This window comes from Mytilus galloprovincialis, chromosome 9, assembly GCF_965363235.1.
Source record: "Mytilus galloprovincialis chromosome 9, xbMytGall1.hap1.1, whole genome shotgun sequence".
In the NCBI taxonomy this organism is placed as follows: domain Eukaryota; kingdom Metazoa; phylum Mollusca; class Bivalvia; order Mytilida; family Mytilidae; genus Mytilus; species Mytilus galloprovincialis.
In genome coordinates this window covers 61,175,158-61,193,788 of record NC_134846.1, presented here as the reverse complement: position 1 = coordinate 61,193,788, position 18,631 = coordinate 61,175,158, and the positions used below count along the sequence as shown (strand labels likewise).

At 33.5% G+C, this 18,631-nt stretch overlaps 1 protein-coding gene across 1 annotated transcript; it reads right to left on the bottom strand.

The window, feature by feature from the left end:
* Positions 1-7,969: 7,969 nt before the first annotated feature.
* LOC143045523 (sulfotransferase 1B1-like) lies at positions 7,970-17,955 on the bottom strand. The gene is made up of 6 exons (XM_076218088.1): positions 17,785-17,955; positions 14,300-14,469; positions 11,901-12,227; positions 10,541-10,641; positions 10,097-10,277; positions 7,970-9,466 (listed from the first exon to the last, which is right to left on the bottom strand). The coding sequence occupies exons 2-6, from the start codon at positions 14,466-14,468 to the stop codon at positions 9,339-9,341; spliced, it is 906 nt and encodes a 301-aa protein (XP_076074203.1). The 5' UTR covers position 14,469; positions 17,785-17,955; the 3' UTR covers positions 7,970-9,338.
* Positions 17,956-18,631: the final 676 nt, after the last annotated feature.

Genomic DNA, 18,631 nt, shown 5'->3' with positions numbered 1-18,631 from the left:
TTGTCTCTTTAACAAATGAAAATCTTCCATGTAGATTTTTACTGACAAATTTTATGTTTTTTTAGCGAAAAAAAGGTTTCAATAATTTTATTATAGACAAGTAATGGGGAGAATACGGCATCAAACATGTCCAACCCTTACACTTTAACTATAAGATATACATGTCCCGCGGCAGGAACTGTTGCAAAAGTGCATTTTACACATATTTTATATTGTTTTAGCAAAAGAAAGTTTAAAAAAATTTTTATTATACCTCGCCCCCTTTCCAAAATCCTAGATCCCCCTAGCTTGTCATGCCGCAACTATTTCTTAATCGATCGTATTTCAAATTGATTCACCTTTCAAGCAAATTTGTTGCCGACGCACTAAAATATGTACGTCTGCATTCTCAGGTAAATTAAGGTCAACAGTCGACCTGGCGTAGAGTTCAATATTGATTGCATTTAGTTTAAGAACAATCTGATCAAGATATTCAATTTTAGCTCACTGACCTAAAAGGTCAAGATCAAGTGAGTTTTTCTCATCATTTGGATCTGTCGTCGTCGTCTGGGCTAATTTAAAACAAACTTGACCACACTCATCATTGGGGTATCTAGTTTTAAAATGTGTCCGACGACCCCGCCTGCCAACCAACATGGCCGCCATTGCTAAAAATACAACGTAGGGGTAAATGCAGCTTTTTGGCTTACTGTAGATTCATTATTATTCGGTGGATACATATATTTGTGGATTTCGTTGGTTCAAGTGAACCATGAAATTAAATGATCAACGAATGTCAATTTTTATATAGGCGTGTACGCAGACTTCCACAAAACCACGAAAGTAAATATCCACGAATATGCAAGTTTTCCTTAATCCACGAAAATTGATACCATCGAAAATAAATGAAATTTCAGTATATCTTTGAAACTAAAGCATTTAGATTAAATTTGACAGGGTAAAAATGTTCATCAGGTTTAGATATATCTGCCCTGAAATTTTCAGACGAATCGGAGAACCCGTTGCTGGGTAGCTGCCCCTGAATTATCAATTTTAAGGAAATTATGATGTTTTTGGTTATCATCTTGAATATTATTATAGATAAAGATAAACTGAAATCAGCAATAATGTTAAGAAAACTACGATCTACAAATAAGTCAAATGACCATTGTCAATAAACCCCTTATGCCCCAGTCACACTAGACCACGATCGCACTACGCTCACCACGATCTAAAATAAATTCAGATCGTGGTGAGGTCGCGATATGAGCGGCATGAAAATGTGAATTTTTGTTGTTTCCACTATGCTACTATGTTCTCATTACGCACTATGTTCTCATCGACATACCACGATTTATCCGATTGCAATATGGTCTTGCCACGCATCTTCTGCAATTATAGCACGTTCTTATCAAGATCATTATACGATCTTAGCAAGTGTATACCGCGATCTAATTACGCTCTCATCAATAATGTCAACATCATGTTCCATATTAATACTGTTCCATTCCTTCCAACTGTCATTAATAAGTAGAATTCCAGAAAACAACACTGACATGCCACCAACATCCACCAGAACTTGTGTGCGTGTTGGTAGGGGTAGTAGTTTAGTCAGATGGGCCTCTGATACGAATCCTTATCCAGTAGAGATGTCGGATCAACAATCCAACCTGAATTAACGTATACTGCTAATCCATCTAGATCAAATGACGATATTTCATAAAGTAATAGTGATACTGATACAAAAACAAACCTGAGGAGCTTTTATATATTTTATAGACAATGACAATGAGCATGACTAGAACTCGAAATGGTTGTAGTATGAACGTAATCAGGTCGTAGGATGAGGACTGCATGAGCGTGCTAGAATCGTACTTAGGTCTTGAACAGCGTAGTATAATCGTGGTATAGTCGTAGTAGAAGCGTTGTTGGGTCGCAGAGAGAACGAGATGGTCGTTGTGAGGTCGTAGTAACGTCGTTTTGAGATCGTAGCGCAATCTCTCCGACTAGAATCGCGCATTTTTAAGCTAGGTTCACACTGCCGATCAGACCAACTCGATCAATCTCGATCAAGACAAATTAAGCGATCGGGAGACTGGTCCGTCTCAATCAACAAGAATGTGCGGGTCGTCATCGATCTGACTTTCTACCCGAGAGTTTTTGACATGTCATAAACATTCGAGTAAGGATCGAGAAGCCAGTCACTCGAGAAGAGATCAATAATTCTTCGAGTAGCGATTGAATTGATCGGGAAAGGATCGTGTAGAGATCGAGTTAGGTCGGAATACAAATAGTTTACCGATCAGTACTCGATCATTTCGATCTTTGCTCGACTAATATCCGATCATTTCTCGACTAACGTCAATCTGTAAGATATGTGGCCAAGATTAACTCGACCAATGCCCGATCGCTTTATGATCACTGCGACTTCTATATTTTTTTTCATTCCAGACCAACTCGACCAAAACCCGACCTCTACGCGACCACATTCGATCACTCTACGATCTCTACTCGGCCATAAACGAGTATACATGATTGTTACACGATCCTCTTAAAATGTGTGCAGCTCTGGTTAGCTTCTGCAAAAATATATTCAATAAGTGGTCGGGTTTGAGTCGTAATGGAGTCGTTAAGGAGTCGTGAATGGTCGGGTTATGGTCGTGTATATTCGGATAGCAGTCGAATAGAAGTCATAAACAGGCCCGATCAAGAATTTGGTCACGCTTGGTCGTGGAAATTTGGGCAATCGGGATCATCGAGTTGATCTGATCGGCAGTGTGAACCTAGCTTTACGCTTCTATCTGACCTGATTTCGTCACGACCGAAGCACGGTTGTTTCGAACATGTTCAAAGTTGGCCATGACCATCACGATCCCGAAGACCTCATGACTACCGTACTACGACCTTACTACGATCTACACGATCGCATTACAATTGTCAAAATTTGCATTTTTGTTCAGAGATCGTAGTGCGATCGTGACCTAGTGTGACTGCGGTATTTAGCAGTAATTGTCGTTTATAGTCAATTTTTAACAATTTTAAGTAAATTTTTGCATTCTTTTACCAAACATTCTCCTGTGAAACGACGGAGACAAATTAAACCAATTTTGACCACAATCATCATAAGGGTATCTAGTTTTAAAAATGTATCTGATCACCACACCTTCCAAACAACATGGCTGACATGGCTAAAATAGAACATAGGGGGTAAAATGCACATTTTTGCTTACATCTTTGAAACTAAAGCATTTAGAGCAGTCTGAAATGCGGTAAAAGATTCATGTGGTAATGATATATCTGCCCTGAAATTTCCAGACAAATCAGACAACCCGTAGTTGGGTTACTGTCCCTGAATTGGTAATTGTTAAGACAATTTGCAGTTATTGGTTTATCTTGAATATTATTATAGATAGAGATAAACTGTAAATAGCCAGTGGCGGATGCAGGAATTTTCGAAAGGGGGGGTGCTAGCCCAGGGCAAAGGGGGGGTGCAGGGGGGGTGCAAACATATGTCCCGATTCAAATGCATTGATCGGCCAAAATAAAGGGGGGGTGCGGACCCCCGGAACCCCCCCTCTGGATCCGCCACTGATAGCAATAATGCTCAGCAAAGTAAGATCAACAAATAGGCAAACATAGCCAAAATGGTCAATTGACCCCTAAGGAGTTATTGCCCTTTATACTTAATTGTTAACAATTTTTTGTAAATTTTGTAAACTTTTACAAAAAAAAAATTCTTCACTCAATCAACTGGGCCACATAGAATTAAACTTAGCCACCATTTTCAGTAGAGTATCTTGATTAAAAAAATGAATCCGATGATCTTGCCATCCAACCAACATTGGCCGCCATGGCTAAAAATCGATTGATTATTTGATTATTAACGTCCAGTGGTAAATATTTCATGCATGTTCAGGACGAAAATAAACATAGGGGTTTTCTGTATAGAAGTCCATAGGAAAATGTTAAAAAACAATTTCAAATGGTCACATCTTGAACACTTATTTAAATAATGATAAGTGGTCTTCAGTAACTAATGTAAGACTACACTGCAGGAATGACCTACTATTAATTTAACTATCAGGGCAAATTAAACCAAACTTGGTCTTAATCATTATATGGGTATATTGTACTATTTGTTATGATTTTCACCTTATTTTACATGATTTCCAAAACCAAAAAACAAGGTGAGCGACACAAGCTCTTCAGAGTCTCTTGTTTCATTCATATTGTGCTTTGTGAAGAATTTATTTTGCTGCATTACAATTTTCAGCTCTCTTAGACCCTTTTGCCAAATTAAGGATTTTTTTTTTAAAGAAACAAAAAAAAAAAAAAAAAAAAAAAAAAAAAAAAAAAAAAAAAAAAAAAACATTCAGCAACTGTCTCTCATACCTCTCATACAAGAATCGACGTGTCAGCTAACTGAAGCCTCACACATATTTCTCGGCGTCGTTGCTTCATGTTCATTTTCTTCGCCACAATTCAAGTTTAGTCCACGGGACACATAAATCTATGATGACCCGCTATTCCAACTTGATCTGAGTTTTGGGGTTATAAGTATTTTGTAATTTTCATAACATTTTGTTGAGGCAAACATAACTTAGAAAATGGAAACAAAAAAATCGGCTATTTTTTCATTTCTAAAGGGGCATAACGATAGAACGGAAAAATTGACACAACCCAGATTATTTTTTTCTGTGTTTTGTGGTGCAAAGCATTGCATATAAGTTTTATATACTATTGGTTGGGGAAAGCTAGAGTTATACAGCGTACGGACTGTCGGGCGATGAGACGGACAAGGGTAATACTTAATATTTTCCTCAAATGTGGCGGGGGCTCGAAAATAAGACATTTTATTCATTGTACGTTTTATACTGAATATGTTCTCAACCGACCAATACCGAATATTTCTGCGACCAATACTATTAAACGATCATGTCGATCGGGTCTGGTCAGGATCGTGTTGAGATCGAGTATTGTTTATTTATAAAAAAAGACGATGTGGTATGATTGCCCATGAGACAACTGTTCACAAGAGACCAAAATAACACAGAAATTAAGAACTAAAGGTCACCGTACGGCCTTCAACAATGAGCAAAGCCCATACCGCATAGTCAGCTATAAAAGGCCCCTATATGACAATGTAAAACAATTCAAACGAGAAAACTAACGGCCTTATTTATATAAAAAAAAATGAACGAAAAACAAATATGTAACACATAAACAAACGACAACCACTGAATTACAGGCTCCTGACTTGGGACAGGCACATACATAAATAATGTAGCGGGGTTAAACATGTTAGCGGTATCCCAACTCTTCCCCTAACCGGGGACAGTGGTTTAACAGTACAACAAAAGAACGAACTATAACAATCAGTTGAAAAAGGCTTAACTCATCAGATGGACAAAAATACAAGTGACGGTGGCCGGGTACTTAGTCGAGTAAAGATCATGTAAGGATCGTAAATTGGTCGGGATCATCGAAAAGATATTGAATTAGTGGCTGGATTCCGTGCTCAGTCGTGAAGAAGTCGTGAAGGAGTCGTTAAAGGTCGAGTTTGAGTCTCTTACGGTCTGGTAGCAGTCGGGTAGAAATTCCAAATGAAAACAGGCCCGATCAAAAAATTGGTTACGCTTGATCGTGGAAATTTGAGTAATCGGGTATAGAATTGATCTGATCAGCAGCGTGAATCTAGCTTTAATCTAATTTATCTTGCGATCGTGTCAGTCTATTTTGTGTAAATATTTGGTCATAAGCTTTTGCTCTCATCGGAAGCTTTCAAGATGTTAATGAAAAGTGTTAAAGAACAAATTAAAAGCGTTTTTGTTTATTAAAGTTATTGCCCTTGTACAGTGGAGATCACTTCTAACCTCTCATTAGAACTCTCAGAATAATCTGTCATAGAACTGTTCTAGACTGTCCTAAACATATCTACATAGAACAGTTCTACCCTAGAACTGTTCTAAGTAGAAATGCCAGGATCAGTTCGAGGGTAGAACTATCTAAAACTGTTTTAGGTAGAACTGCATGTCCAAAATCAGTTCTAGTCGTAGAACTGTCAGCAGAAATTACCAAATTAGTTCTAACCTTAGAACTGTCAGCAGAACTGTCAAAAACTGTTCTAGCCGTCGAACTGACCAAACCGGTCAGGATTGTAGAACAGTTCTAAATGACGTCACTGCAGTTAGGGCATATCACTGGTCACCATTCAGTGTTATAACTATCGTTGATAAAGCCAGACGCAAATATATTATATTCTTTTGATTTATCTATATTTAAGACAAAGAGTTCTTAAAACTTTTCTATGAATAGAACTAAATCAATTCTAGCAGTAGCACTGACCAAATCAGTTCTAATCGTAGAACTGTTTTAGTCGTAGAACTGTTCTAGTAGTAGAACTGTTCTAGTCGTAGAACTGTCTAAAACTTTGGCCAGTTCTAGGTAGAACTGCCTAAAACTGTTCTAGGGTAGAACTGTCTAAAAGGTGTCAGGATGACAGTTCTTCATACCGGAAACACGTGTTATGATTTCGCAATATTTATTTTTGAGTTTTGAATTTTGAATTTTGAAATTTGAAATTTGAATTTTGAATTCCGAATTTTGAATTTTGAATGATCCTTCTCGGCTTTCGTATGTTTACTTCCTTAGTCGGAGTTTAAAAAGAGAAATATGCATCAGGCCTAAATACATTTCGTATTACCAATGGTATTTCAACTGATCGGGCGGAGCTTACGTTTTAATTTGCATGAGGACAGTCGATTTGAAAATGTGTGTGATTACGATGATTGCCGTTATAGTTATTACTGATTTCCAATCACCTATCAGTGACCTGAAAGGAATTTACAAAAGAATGACTGAACAATGCATTGATGAGTGTATCCTAAAACACCTATCTATAGATGGACTGGTTTATTGTGAGCGAACTGAATAAACTCCGCCCAGTCAAGTGAAATAAATTGAGTAATAACATCTAATTAAGAATTTAGTAGTTTGCAAACACAGAAATATTTGATACAGCTTGATCTTTTTTACAATTTAGTTGGTCAATACATCCGAAAATTACAGAAGGTATTTGTGAAATGTTTCACAGAACGATATTGAATTGAAATATCTTTAAATTGAATATGTCTCTTTTGTGGTAGTTTTATATATTGGTTAATTTGTTTTCCTAATTATAGTAATTGAATATAAAGATGTCTCTTCAGAAAAGTCTTGAATATCCAAAAGAAAGAAACAATTGTCATGAACTTTTGTGCTTTTTTGTTTAGTGTTTGTAAAAGGGAGATACCAAAGGGCTATTTAAAATCATATGTCGAAAACAAACTGACAATGACACCGGGAAAACGTAAAACGACCAAAAGACAAACAACAGTAAACAAAACACTACATAGAAAACTAAACAGTGAACAACACGAAACCCAACTAGAAATCGGGGTGATCTCATGTGTTTCTGCTCCACTAGAATCACCCCGTGAAACCAGTGTTTTAGTTGTCTTTGTATTGTTTTGTGGACTGTTGTTTGTATTTTGGCCACGCTGTTGTCTGTTTTCCGTCGAACTATGATGTGACTACATTTGGGATCGTATCTTTTTATGTATCATAAATATAATAGCAAAATACAATTATGTTAAATAATCGTATCCCATATTTATATTGTATGTAGATTTGTTTTTACATTCGTACATGTTCAAATATTTTGCGGAATTTCATATAAATATTCGAATAAAAGAATTTCGAATAGTGGTATTATTACTTTTGGATTGTTAGGGACGACATCAAAAGTTCAATGAAGGATAAAAAACTTAATTCAAATAGTTTTTTCACTGACCCCCCCTACCCCCTATTAACTTAATTTGGGGAAAATTGATTGACCCATATGGATATATGTAAAAATCAATGTCGGATAACCAAATCTTGTAGCAGTTCAACCCCCCACCCCCAAACTATTTGAATAAAGTTTTTTATCTTACATTGATCTTTTGATGTCGTCCCTTATTGCAATGACCTTCAAAATATTTTATTTTGACACTTTGGTTGGTGAAGTGGTGATTAAATTAACAGTAATGTGTAGTTATTGTTGACAATTGTTTGGTTTTAGATGTTACAGACTGGGTTCTATCTACAATAAAACTCTTTTATTATGAAAATACATACAATTCTGAATTTGAAGATGGGCTTACAAATATGAAAAATGTATGTTGAGGTATATCAGAAAAATCAAGGAACATTTTTAGACAAACTTATGTAATGCATAGTGTTAATAATAAAGAATCTATTCAAACACTTTAGTGCAAGTTTTTCAAAATTCCCTGAAGAGTTTATGAACAAAGTTTTAGAACTATTCAGTGATTTTGTAAAATTACTAATTAAAATCAGGGGTTTCAGAAGTTCCATAATGTATTAGAAGCAATATAAAACGCTTGAAATTTTTATGGATTTTACAAATTCGATGGAACAATAATATCATGTATTAACTAATTATATACAGCAGTAAGATATAGATAGCAAGAATTACAAGATATGTATAATTTATCATAATCGAATTCAGCCGGGATCATACACTGGCCCCTTTGTACTAAAAGCTTGATGAAAAATAAATTAACTTTTTTTAATAAAGAATTATTATTGTATTGCACTTCTGATGCATTATTTGCCTTTATATATCTTAAATCAGTTCATGCGTTACCAGGGAAGTAATTCAACAAATTATTTAACAATGTTAGTATAAAATAAAAAATGTAAACATAATTTAAACAATATATGTATTTGCAACTGTATTTCTTTATAACTATCCAAGTTTGATGACTAAACACAGTTTTGGAAGTATAGATTCAAGTCTTTAGAATTTCAAATTTATGTATATTTGGACGTCTTGAAATACTTATTTGGAAAATCAAATTCGTATATTAGATGTCAATATGATATGAGCTGCGTCGGATAGAAATCGACCTTATGCAAGTGCATGTACACATATACATATCTAAGACTTTGATCGATTTTGGAATAACTAAGATATAAAAGTTGCATTTTGGTCCGTTTAAAAGGGTTGTCTTCTTATGAAAACCTACTTTTGGAACAATAACAGACTTTCCGTAGAAATTATTTTAACCCAAAATAGGTTAACAGAGGTATTGATTTTCGTTTGCATAAGGTCGAGTTCCACAATATATATGGATTACACTATATACATTATTTACACGCTATCACATAATATAGATATACATGACATTATGAACATATACACATAAAGTCAATGAATGAGTATTAAACATTAATATAACCATTGGTCTATTTTCACGAAGCAAAATATCAAAATATATTTGTATAATGCAAGTGTGCTTATTTTATAACAGTCTTTAAACGAGCTGATGACCTTTTGTGTATCTTCTTATTAGATTGGACTTCCCTTGCTTTTGCACAATTGTTTGTTCAAATTCTTCTGATTGCTCGTCTGAGAGTGTATTCTTCCAGTCACCGACAATTCCTAGAAGGGGAAGATAAACATTTAGTTTTATGTATAATCTATCTATTGGGAAGTATCGTGCATCGTAGTTTTAGATTCCGTTCGGGTTTATAAATTTATTGATTTTAAAAGTATGAATAATTCGAAGAACTAAGGGTTTTCTCATCCAAGGCATAGAATACCTTAGCCCTATTTTTCTCACCTTTATGGAATTTTGTTTCCTCAATGGTCTTCAACTATAAATTGTGAGGCTTTCTCTATATATTGATCTGAGCGTCACTGATGGGTCTTATGTAGAAGTATCGCGCGTCTTGCGTATCAAGTTATAAGTCTGGTAACTTTGTTAACTATTGTGCATGATAAATGAAAGACTGCTTAAGTTTTCTCAAAGTTGCCATGATAAGCTTTAAAGATATAATATTTAAAAATTGTATTCATATATTCATGTTGGTCCTTTGACTGAATTTTACGTTAGCTTATGATTCTATAATTAAAAAAAAACTGTCAACTATGGTATTTAGAATCCTTACAATACTTAAAGTTGAACATAAACTTAATTTTGATAGTATTATAATTATGATTACCGTGTATGAAAGTATCACTAGCATTGATATTATTACGGAACTTTCTCAAAATTGTCTATTATATTACCTTTTCTGAAGTAAGGATCTTTTCCATCTTTACTGATCGCTGTTAACTTATGGCCCACTGATTTAAGTTTTTCTGCCTTGAAATTGTCAAACTGGGTATTCTTAACGATACCGTGGATTGTATCATCCGTTCTAGATAAATCCAGAAATTCTGAAATTTTCTTTACTTCTTTGAAGCAGTCCTAAAATAAAAATCAAAATTAAAAATATTTTTCAGTTTTATGTTATAACTCAAAGTTTTAAAATATTGTAAGATATATGAGGTTGTTTGAAATTTTCGATTTTCTTCCACATAATAAGCATATCATAGTGTATGTGATCCGCAAAGGATTGTCAAAAACATGGTAGTTAGTATTAACCCAATTACTAGTATACATAAATGTTTAATCAAAGTTAATAAATATCAGATTTATAGAATATTTAACAGCCTTTTCTATGTACTTACTCGATGAAGATCTTCATAAGATACAAACAGAACGGGATGTTCCTTGTCCAGCTGCAGTTCTTCCCAACCTTTTACATGTTCATACCAAGACCCGTATCCAACTGCAAAAGACAACAAGACGATTTTAATACGTTTAAAAAAAGGATTTAGAACTTTTGGAAAATGCGTCAGATGTTTTTGTGTTTAAATAATTTATCACCAATGAACGATAAAGACTCATGATGTAAATTATTCATATCTTTTACGTTATATACATAATATGATTTTGATAGAGAAGGTTTAACTGGATTTTTGACAGAAGAAAGACAATTTTAGATTTTCTTACGCATAAGACCAATCTTTTCATAACTCCTAAATGAAAATAATCAGTCATATGTCAATTCATTAGGTATATAGTATTGTCACCATGTGCTTGAAAAGAAACCACATTTTACAGGGAAATGAAAAAGATATGAACGATAACATTCACATGGACATAGCATTTTATCTTAACATATTCAAAATTCAAAAAGGGAGTAAAATTTAAAACACTTAAAGAAGAATCAAATAATTAAATGCCAAATTCTGTAGGTGACATCGAATATAAACCGAAATACACACATTGACGTGCTAAGCACGCATCCCTCGTGATTTAGTGTAATTTTGAAAACGGGAAGTAGGTGTTTAACATATCCGAACACGTCACTGTCAATCTGCTGCCCAAATATGAAACACTTCTTTTATGCAATACACGAGAAAAGTGTTACAGAAGTATTTGTTGGACGAACGGACAAGACGAATGGAAATGTTGAAATATAAAAATATCGTACTCAAAGGAAATATATTAAAGGAAAGTCCCTTATCAAATAGCAAAACCAAAAGCTCAAAGACATCAAACGAATGGAAAATAATAGTCATATTCCTGACTTGGTACTATCATTTCCTTATTTAGAAAAAATAAAATCACAAAAATACTGAAATCCGGGGAAAATTCAAAAAGGAAAGTCCCTAAGCAAACGGCAAAATCAGAAGCTCAAATAGATCAAACGATTGGACAATTGTCATATTTTCTTGACTAAGTACAGACATTTTCAAATTTAGAAAATGGTGAATTGAACCTGGTTTTATAGCGCTAAACCTCTCATTTGTATGACAGTCACATCAAATTCCATTATATTTCTGTAGAAAATGTTGGATTTTATAACTAGCTACACCTCTCTTTTTTATGACAGGCGTGTCCATTTTAATGACCACAATGTATGATCCATTATTAAACCACTCCTAGAATGGTAGTGATAAACAAATGTATTTCATTAATTATTAAGAAAAGACAAGGTTTTAAAAACATAATGATGATCAGAAAACAAGTGAAAGAACTTACGTGTTCCAGTTTGAAAGAGTTTTAGAAAGTTGTCCCATGATCCTTTGTAACTTGACCAGCTGTCATGTAACTTCAACATGAAATGATACATTGATACAGCTACATCTCTTGGATTCCTGATTCCATAAATTATCTTGTTTTTCTTCTGAATAATTGATTTAGGGAGGAAGTGTGGTGTCATGTGAGACTGTAGAACTCTAGGAGATTGTAATTCGTCCAGTTTTTCTGTTCCATTAAGTTCCAAGTTTGATGTATCAAACACGCGGTCTAAAACTTCTGACTGGTTACTAATAAGCAATGACACGATATCCCAAAGCCATAATGTACCTATAAGACATTAAAAAGTAGAAGATTGAATTACCAGTTTTTATTTATACATATGCAACATATTTTACATGTAACCATTCTCATTAACTATAATTTCCTGTCATCTTTCCCTGTCTCTTATGCACAACTTGCCTAACCTAAATAATGATTTCAAGAAAGTCGTCAAATATTCTACAATACTTATACAGGTTGCAAATCTCATACTGCATCTTTTGATAAAAATCATTTAAGGGATTTCCAATAGCATAAAATTGCATTTATACATTCTTTGAAATCTACTGCAACTAAATAAAAAGTAACTCAAATTCCTTTGTATAAAACTTGATAATTCTAATCCAAGAAAACACAAGCCCTGGCATTTATTTGCTTAATATCTAGGTTTTGTTGGGATATTTTTACTAACAATGGAGGTTATGAAGTATGGACTTAGCAAACATGTCTGCAAAAAGCAGGGTTAAAAACCATGAATCGACAACACATGATACCTCTTTGTTATCATTATAACGTCACTACAAATCTAATTAAATAATTTTGGATCTCTTTCTTGACATTCATGTTACTCACTAGACACGATGTTAATTACTGGTCAAAGAACAATTTATCCGTAAAAAAAACACACAATTAGTAGATGGTTTTAAGTAAATTGCTAAATCACTTCTTATTACGTAAGGTTTTATTTATTTGTTATAAAAAAACGTAAAATTACAAAATACAAAACTGTGAGGAAAGTTTAAAACGAAAAGTCCTTAATCAAATGTCCGAATCCAAGCTTAAACACACAAATAAAGGCAACAGTAGTACTAGTATACCGCTGTTCAAAAGTCATAAATCGATTGATAGAAAACAAAATGGAAAACAACCTTCATAATCCGGACTTGATGCAGGAATTTTTTTATGTAGAAAATAGTGGATTAAATCTGGTTTTATAGCAAGCCAAACCTTTCACTTGTATAGCAGTCTCATCAAAATTCCATTATATTGACAACGATGTGTGAACAAAACAAACGAACATAAAATGTAAAAATGTAAACATTAGGGGTGCTGCAGTCGAACTTTGCGATAATAATCTTAGAATGAAATTCAAAACAGTGTGGCTGTGGCCATTGATTGACACATTAAATTCATCCATTGACTGGGACAATTTACGTGAACGTTTGTCTGTAACGACCACTGTTCACGACGTACCTACGATAGACATTTAAACTGTGGGGTCACCAAAGGTTTCTTAACGCCTTTAATTATAAAATAATTCGAAAAATTAATCAGGAATAACCTTTATGTTTTGATTTATATAATTGATATAAATCAAAACATCGCGTTATTTCTGATTAATTTTTCGAATTACTTTATTAAGGTGTTGAGAACCTTTGGTGACCCCATAGTTTAAGTGTCTTTAAAAAGTACATAGTGAGAGGTGGTCGTTACATACAAACGTTCACCTAAATTGTCCCAGTCAATGGATGAATTTAATGTGTCAATCAATGGCCACAGCCACACTGTTTTGAATTTCATTCTAATTACCATAAAACAAACAAATGTATTACAAAGAAACACAAATATGAATATAGACAAAAGACAAAGCACAAAGAACGAGTCCATGGTTTCACGTTGGTCCTTGTGACACATTATGTTTGAATTACTAGAAAGTTATTTATTGAATAATGATGACTGCAGTAGTATTTTGTTGAATACGTATCTGATCAAAAAGAGAAGCGAAAAATACGAAAAGTATATTCAAACTCATCAGTCGAAAACAAACTGGCAATGCCATGGCAAAAATAAAAAAGACCATACGACAAATAATATGATACTAGTAGTATACGAAATACAATATAGAAATCTAAAGACTGAGCAACACGAAAAACGAGGAGTGATCTCATGTGCTATAGAAGAGTAAGTAGATCCTGTTTTACATTTGGCACCCATAGTGTTTCTCATGTAAGTACACAACCGGTGATAAGTATGAATATGTAGGTCACATTCGAGGAGAAGATGGATTGTGGTGGCGAATTATCTGACGTTGTCAGCGAAACGATCAACCAACTCGCGATTTTAATATATAACTAACCTACCAGATTTCGGATATGTACAAACTAACACATCATCATGTCTCGTCTCCCAACTCTGCAGTTCTTTCAAATGGTCTGGTCGTGCTGCCATTACTTCAGGAAAATAATGACCATTATCAACCCATACCCGTATTTTCATATCATCGCAGTCTTTAAATTCTTGTATCGACATTCTGTTGATAATATCGAAAAAATAGTTTAACCTCATAGTATTAAAAAGCTTTGCCGATTAAAAACAACTAGAACACACCCGCGAATCGCGGGGAAATAGAGCGTATGTAAAGTGTAAAAAATAATATACTGACTGGAGAATTTCAGGAGAGGTATCAAAATTAAAAGGTACTTAGGGACTGGGCACATTTTTTTGCCCTCCTCCTATTTTCCAAATACAGATTTTTATACCTTCTGTTTTTCTGTACTCTATGAACATGCATATATACTTTAATTACTCAATACAGAGAATTTCAGGAGAGGTATCAAAAGTCAAAGGTACTTATATATATATATATATATATACATCAGTGAACGCCATGAATAGTAAAGAGTCCCCCCCCCCCAAGATAACCATTGGAATTTATAGTAAATTATAACAAATTCAGTAATTCATAGTAAATGTATGTAAGTATATAGAAATATAGAAATATATCCGCAGTGACCGCCGTTAATAGTAAACCATAGGCGGATCCCAGGCGGGGATGGGGGGGGGGGGGCTGCCCCCCCCATTTCGTTAAAAAAAAGATTGTTGATTATATGGGGAAGCATGAGAGTACCCCCCCCTTTATGTCAGTCAACGCCCCCTCCCTTATAAAAAGATCTGGATCCGTCACTGTAAACTAATTGATAGTAAATAGCAAATATTATTCATTTTCGTTTTCCTCCCAAAATAACCCAAACTGAAACACGTTCAGCAAGGATGATACATGCTAGAACTCAAAATGATAGCAGAAAGCAAATTCATATACTTTATTTCATAGTCTTTGTATGTTCGAAGTCAAAAAACACAAACCGGAAGTCTAATCTGACTTAAAGTTTTGTCCAATGACGGGAAAATATCCGGACGTATTCTTTTTCGTTTTTTATCCCAAAATAACCCAAACTTAATGATCATAAGAATGGATGACAAATGCGACTATACATGTTACCTATAGGACACAGAGGCATGATGATTAATTTCTTGTTAAAGGAGGAGAAGCGACACCAAAAATGAGGTCTTCTCGTTTAATAGTATAGAAGATGATTAAAAATATATAATATAAGTATATAACAGATGATGGACAATGCTACTACAACAGTACAACAGATGCAAAATGAAAAATATCCAAAGGGCAGTTAGTTGCAAGACCGTCAATAATACAAAGGTTTTTACCAAATGTCAAGTTCTGAGAAACATTCCTCGCTGATTTACAGATTAAGCAAAAGTAGCTTATTGATGTTCAATCTAATATAAACAAAGAAAACCACTGATAGGATTCTTAACCTGAGACGGGCAAATTAACATATGGCATTGTAAAAATAGTTTCTGTGCACTCAACCTGGCTAGCGGTTCAGATTCCATTGCACTTATGATAGTTTTACCAGTACATCATATACTTAGTCTTAAGCAGCGAATAACAATATATGTGTGCACAGAAAACAAAATAAACATGCCTATCGTATTTTTCAACAGCAAATAAAGAAATTCCTTCAAGTTGAATAACACTTGCTCAATAAATGTCTGATTGCAATCGAATTTTAGTAAAACATTTGATAATTTATTACATTCAGCAATGCTGTGAGATGAAATCTGAGACGTCTTCTCGAAAATGTACGTATCGAAACAGCTGAAAAATATGAAATGCACGAAAAATGTACATCGTCTCAGCTTGCTGAAGGAAAATTCATAAAATAAAGGGAAATTATTTCTGCGTGTTACTGTATTAAATTTTGCTGTAGATTACCATGATTTATGGTTACCTAAAGGTCTGAAACGACAAAAATATCATTGGTTTGTCAAAAATTTAAAATACGCTGATAATAAATATTATGAAAAACAGAATTTCCGAGGTATCCGCGGTCTTTTTCCATCTTTTCGTATGTGTTTTATGAGGGAATAGTAAATTATGATTTTCAGAGGCCAAACATGTATACAGATTCAGTATATGGATAGTTAAGTTCATATCAATTTCTTCTTCTATATAAGGAAATGGAATCAAAACTGCATGTGATTGGTTTCCACTACTCTCATTTTAAAAAAAAGTTTTGAAAAAAAGGATGCAGTAACAATGTCGGGAAAATTCACAGAAAAATGAAAATAACGTGTTATAAATTTATATGCGACCGACGCACTTTTCCTCGATTTACCTTCGCCAGTAACGCTCAAAATCGAATATTCGAAACACCAGAATGTATAAGAACAGAAACAGGTGATGAGTTATATAACCAAAAATGACAAAACAGATAGCCAATCCATCTCTGGTCAACTTTGCTTGATAGAGTTGAAACTTTTGAAGTGTTTGTTATAATTTCATAAACATTACGAATATTGCCAATATATGTAAAGTTACTGTCTTTGTTATTATCATTTATGATAAAAATAACAATGATAATGATAATGTTAATGTTAATGATGATAATAATAATAATATTTATATCAGATTTATTATTATTATTAAAAGAAAATATAATATCATATCCAATGGTTGAGCGAACAAATGTAATCGGTAAAAATTGATATAATTAATTTTTATATTTTCAAAAGAGAAACTTAAGAGGTTTGTTATCTTTTCTGTCAGTCATTGGAATAAAGAAATGTTCTAATCTGTTTCTGGTATTTGATTTGCTAGATCATTACTATATGGTTGTACATTTAAAACTATTAGAGTTTAGATTTAAAAATATATAGGCCTCGAGCATCATTGAGGAAACATTTATTGTCAAAATGCGAATCTGGTGCTGTTAAATAGGTACAGTTTATAACATAACTAGACATATGTTCAAGAAAAATAAGATAAGAGCTCAGTTGTTTGACATAGACTTGTAAATGATAAAGCAGGCCTTGGTGGATTAAATATTGGACACCACAAAGCGTTAAATGAATTAGATAAACAAAAGTAGTTGTCTTGTACAATTTGAGATCAAATATAATTTAACATCCATGCTAAACGGAAAGCAGGGTTCATTGCACACATTTCTTGTGAATATAAATGTTGGGGTCTGCATTAATTTATCTATTTATAATGTTTTTTATTATTTTTTTCAAATATAAACAAAATGTATTTCTAGATTCATTTTTAAACAATATAGATTTGAATTATTTCTAACTTTCTTTTTTTCTATTTTCTTATTTATAACTAAAAACCTGTTCTAAAATTGACTATTTCAATTATGTATCTTGAACTATTTTTTTTTAAGTTATTTGCATAAATTATAGATAGACACAATTGATAATAGAATACAAATATATAAATACCTCAGTTAAATGTATTTTATACTCATTTAAGTATATTTACCTAACTTCCAGTTTATAAGAATTAAATTGTCTTCCTTTTATCCAAAAATCTCCAAATTAATTAGAAGTCACCAAATGAAATAAAATTATAAAAATGCATATTTATATATATATTACTCTCACGTGGTTTGATTAAATGCGCACAGGTTTTGGTACCTTGACAATTTGCTTGATTGCAAAGTACCGAGTCACCCCAAAGTAGTATACACACTAGGAATTATTTTCAGACCTAGTGACCGATTCTTAGTTCAGAATATCAAAATGTTTAACTGATCCGGGTTATCATTCTACCTAGTATATTTGGCTAAGTCAATCAGTTCACATTGCAGTATTGGGGAAGTCATTTACGCCTCAAATTATGTTTTTTATAAAATCATTTAGTGCTTTTACATTATTTGAGAGTACTGCTTAGCAATATGCGTTATTTCAAGGATGGTGATAATTTAACAAAAGCATATTTTATAACTAAGCAAATAATACATAATATCAGGTTCATTGAATCGGCATAGGAAAATGCAAGAATTACAAGCTTGCCTAGTACCTACATGGTACATCCGATCGAACATTTGGGCGTCCCTGGCGATGGTTAAACATGAAAAGCGCTTCGTACTTTTAATGAGTAAAGGCGTGCAATGCTATAAGAGGTCATATTCTGTCAAAGTGCTAGAGTAAATTTAGGCCGAAACCATTTTATGAATATCTTTTGTCTCAATACAAAACAACAGCCAAATTGACACTTTAATGAGACAATTCACATTCGGTAAAGCAAGCGAAAACTTAAAAACAACACGTTTTAAATTACAGGCATTCAAAAGCTAAGAATATATGAGAACTTCAACAGTTGAAGA

What these genes read in the sequence shown, in the direction of transcription:
- LOC143045523 (XM_076218088.1), bottom strand. Translation starts at nt 14,468, where the DNA reads ATGTCGATACAAGAATTTAAAGACTGCGATGATATGAAAATACGGGTA. An exon ending in TTGTACATATCCGAAATCTG is followed by an intron (nt 12,228 to 14,299) that starts GTAGGTTAGTTA and finishes AATGTCTTATAG; the next exon opens with GTACATTATGGCTTTGGGAT. An exon ending in AGATCCTTACTTCAGAAAAG is followed by an intron (nt 9,467 to 10,096) that starts GTAATATAATAG and finishes TTCCCCTTCTAG; the next exon opens with GAATTGTCGGTGACTGGAAG.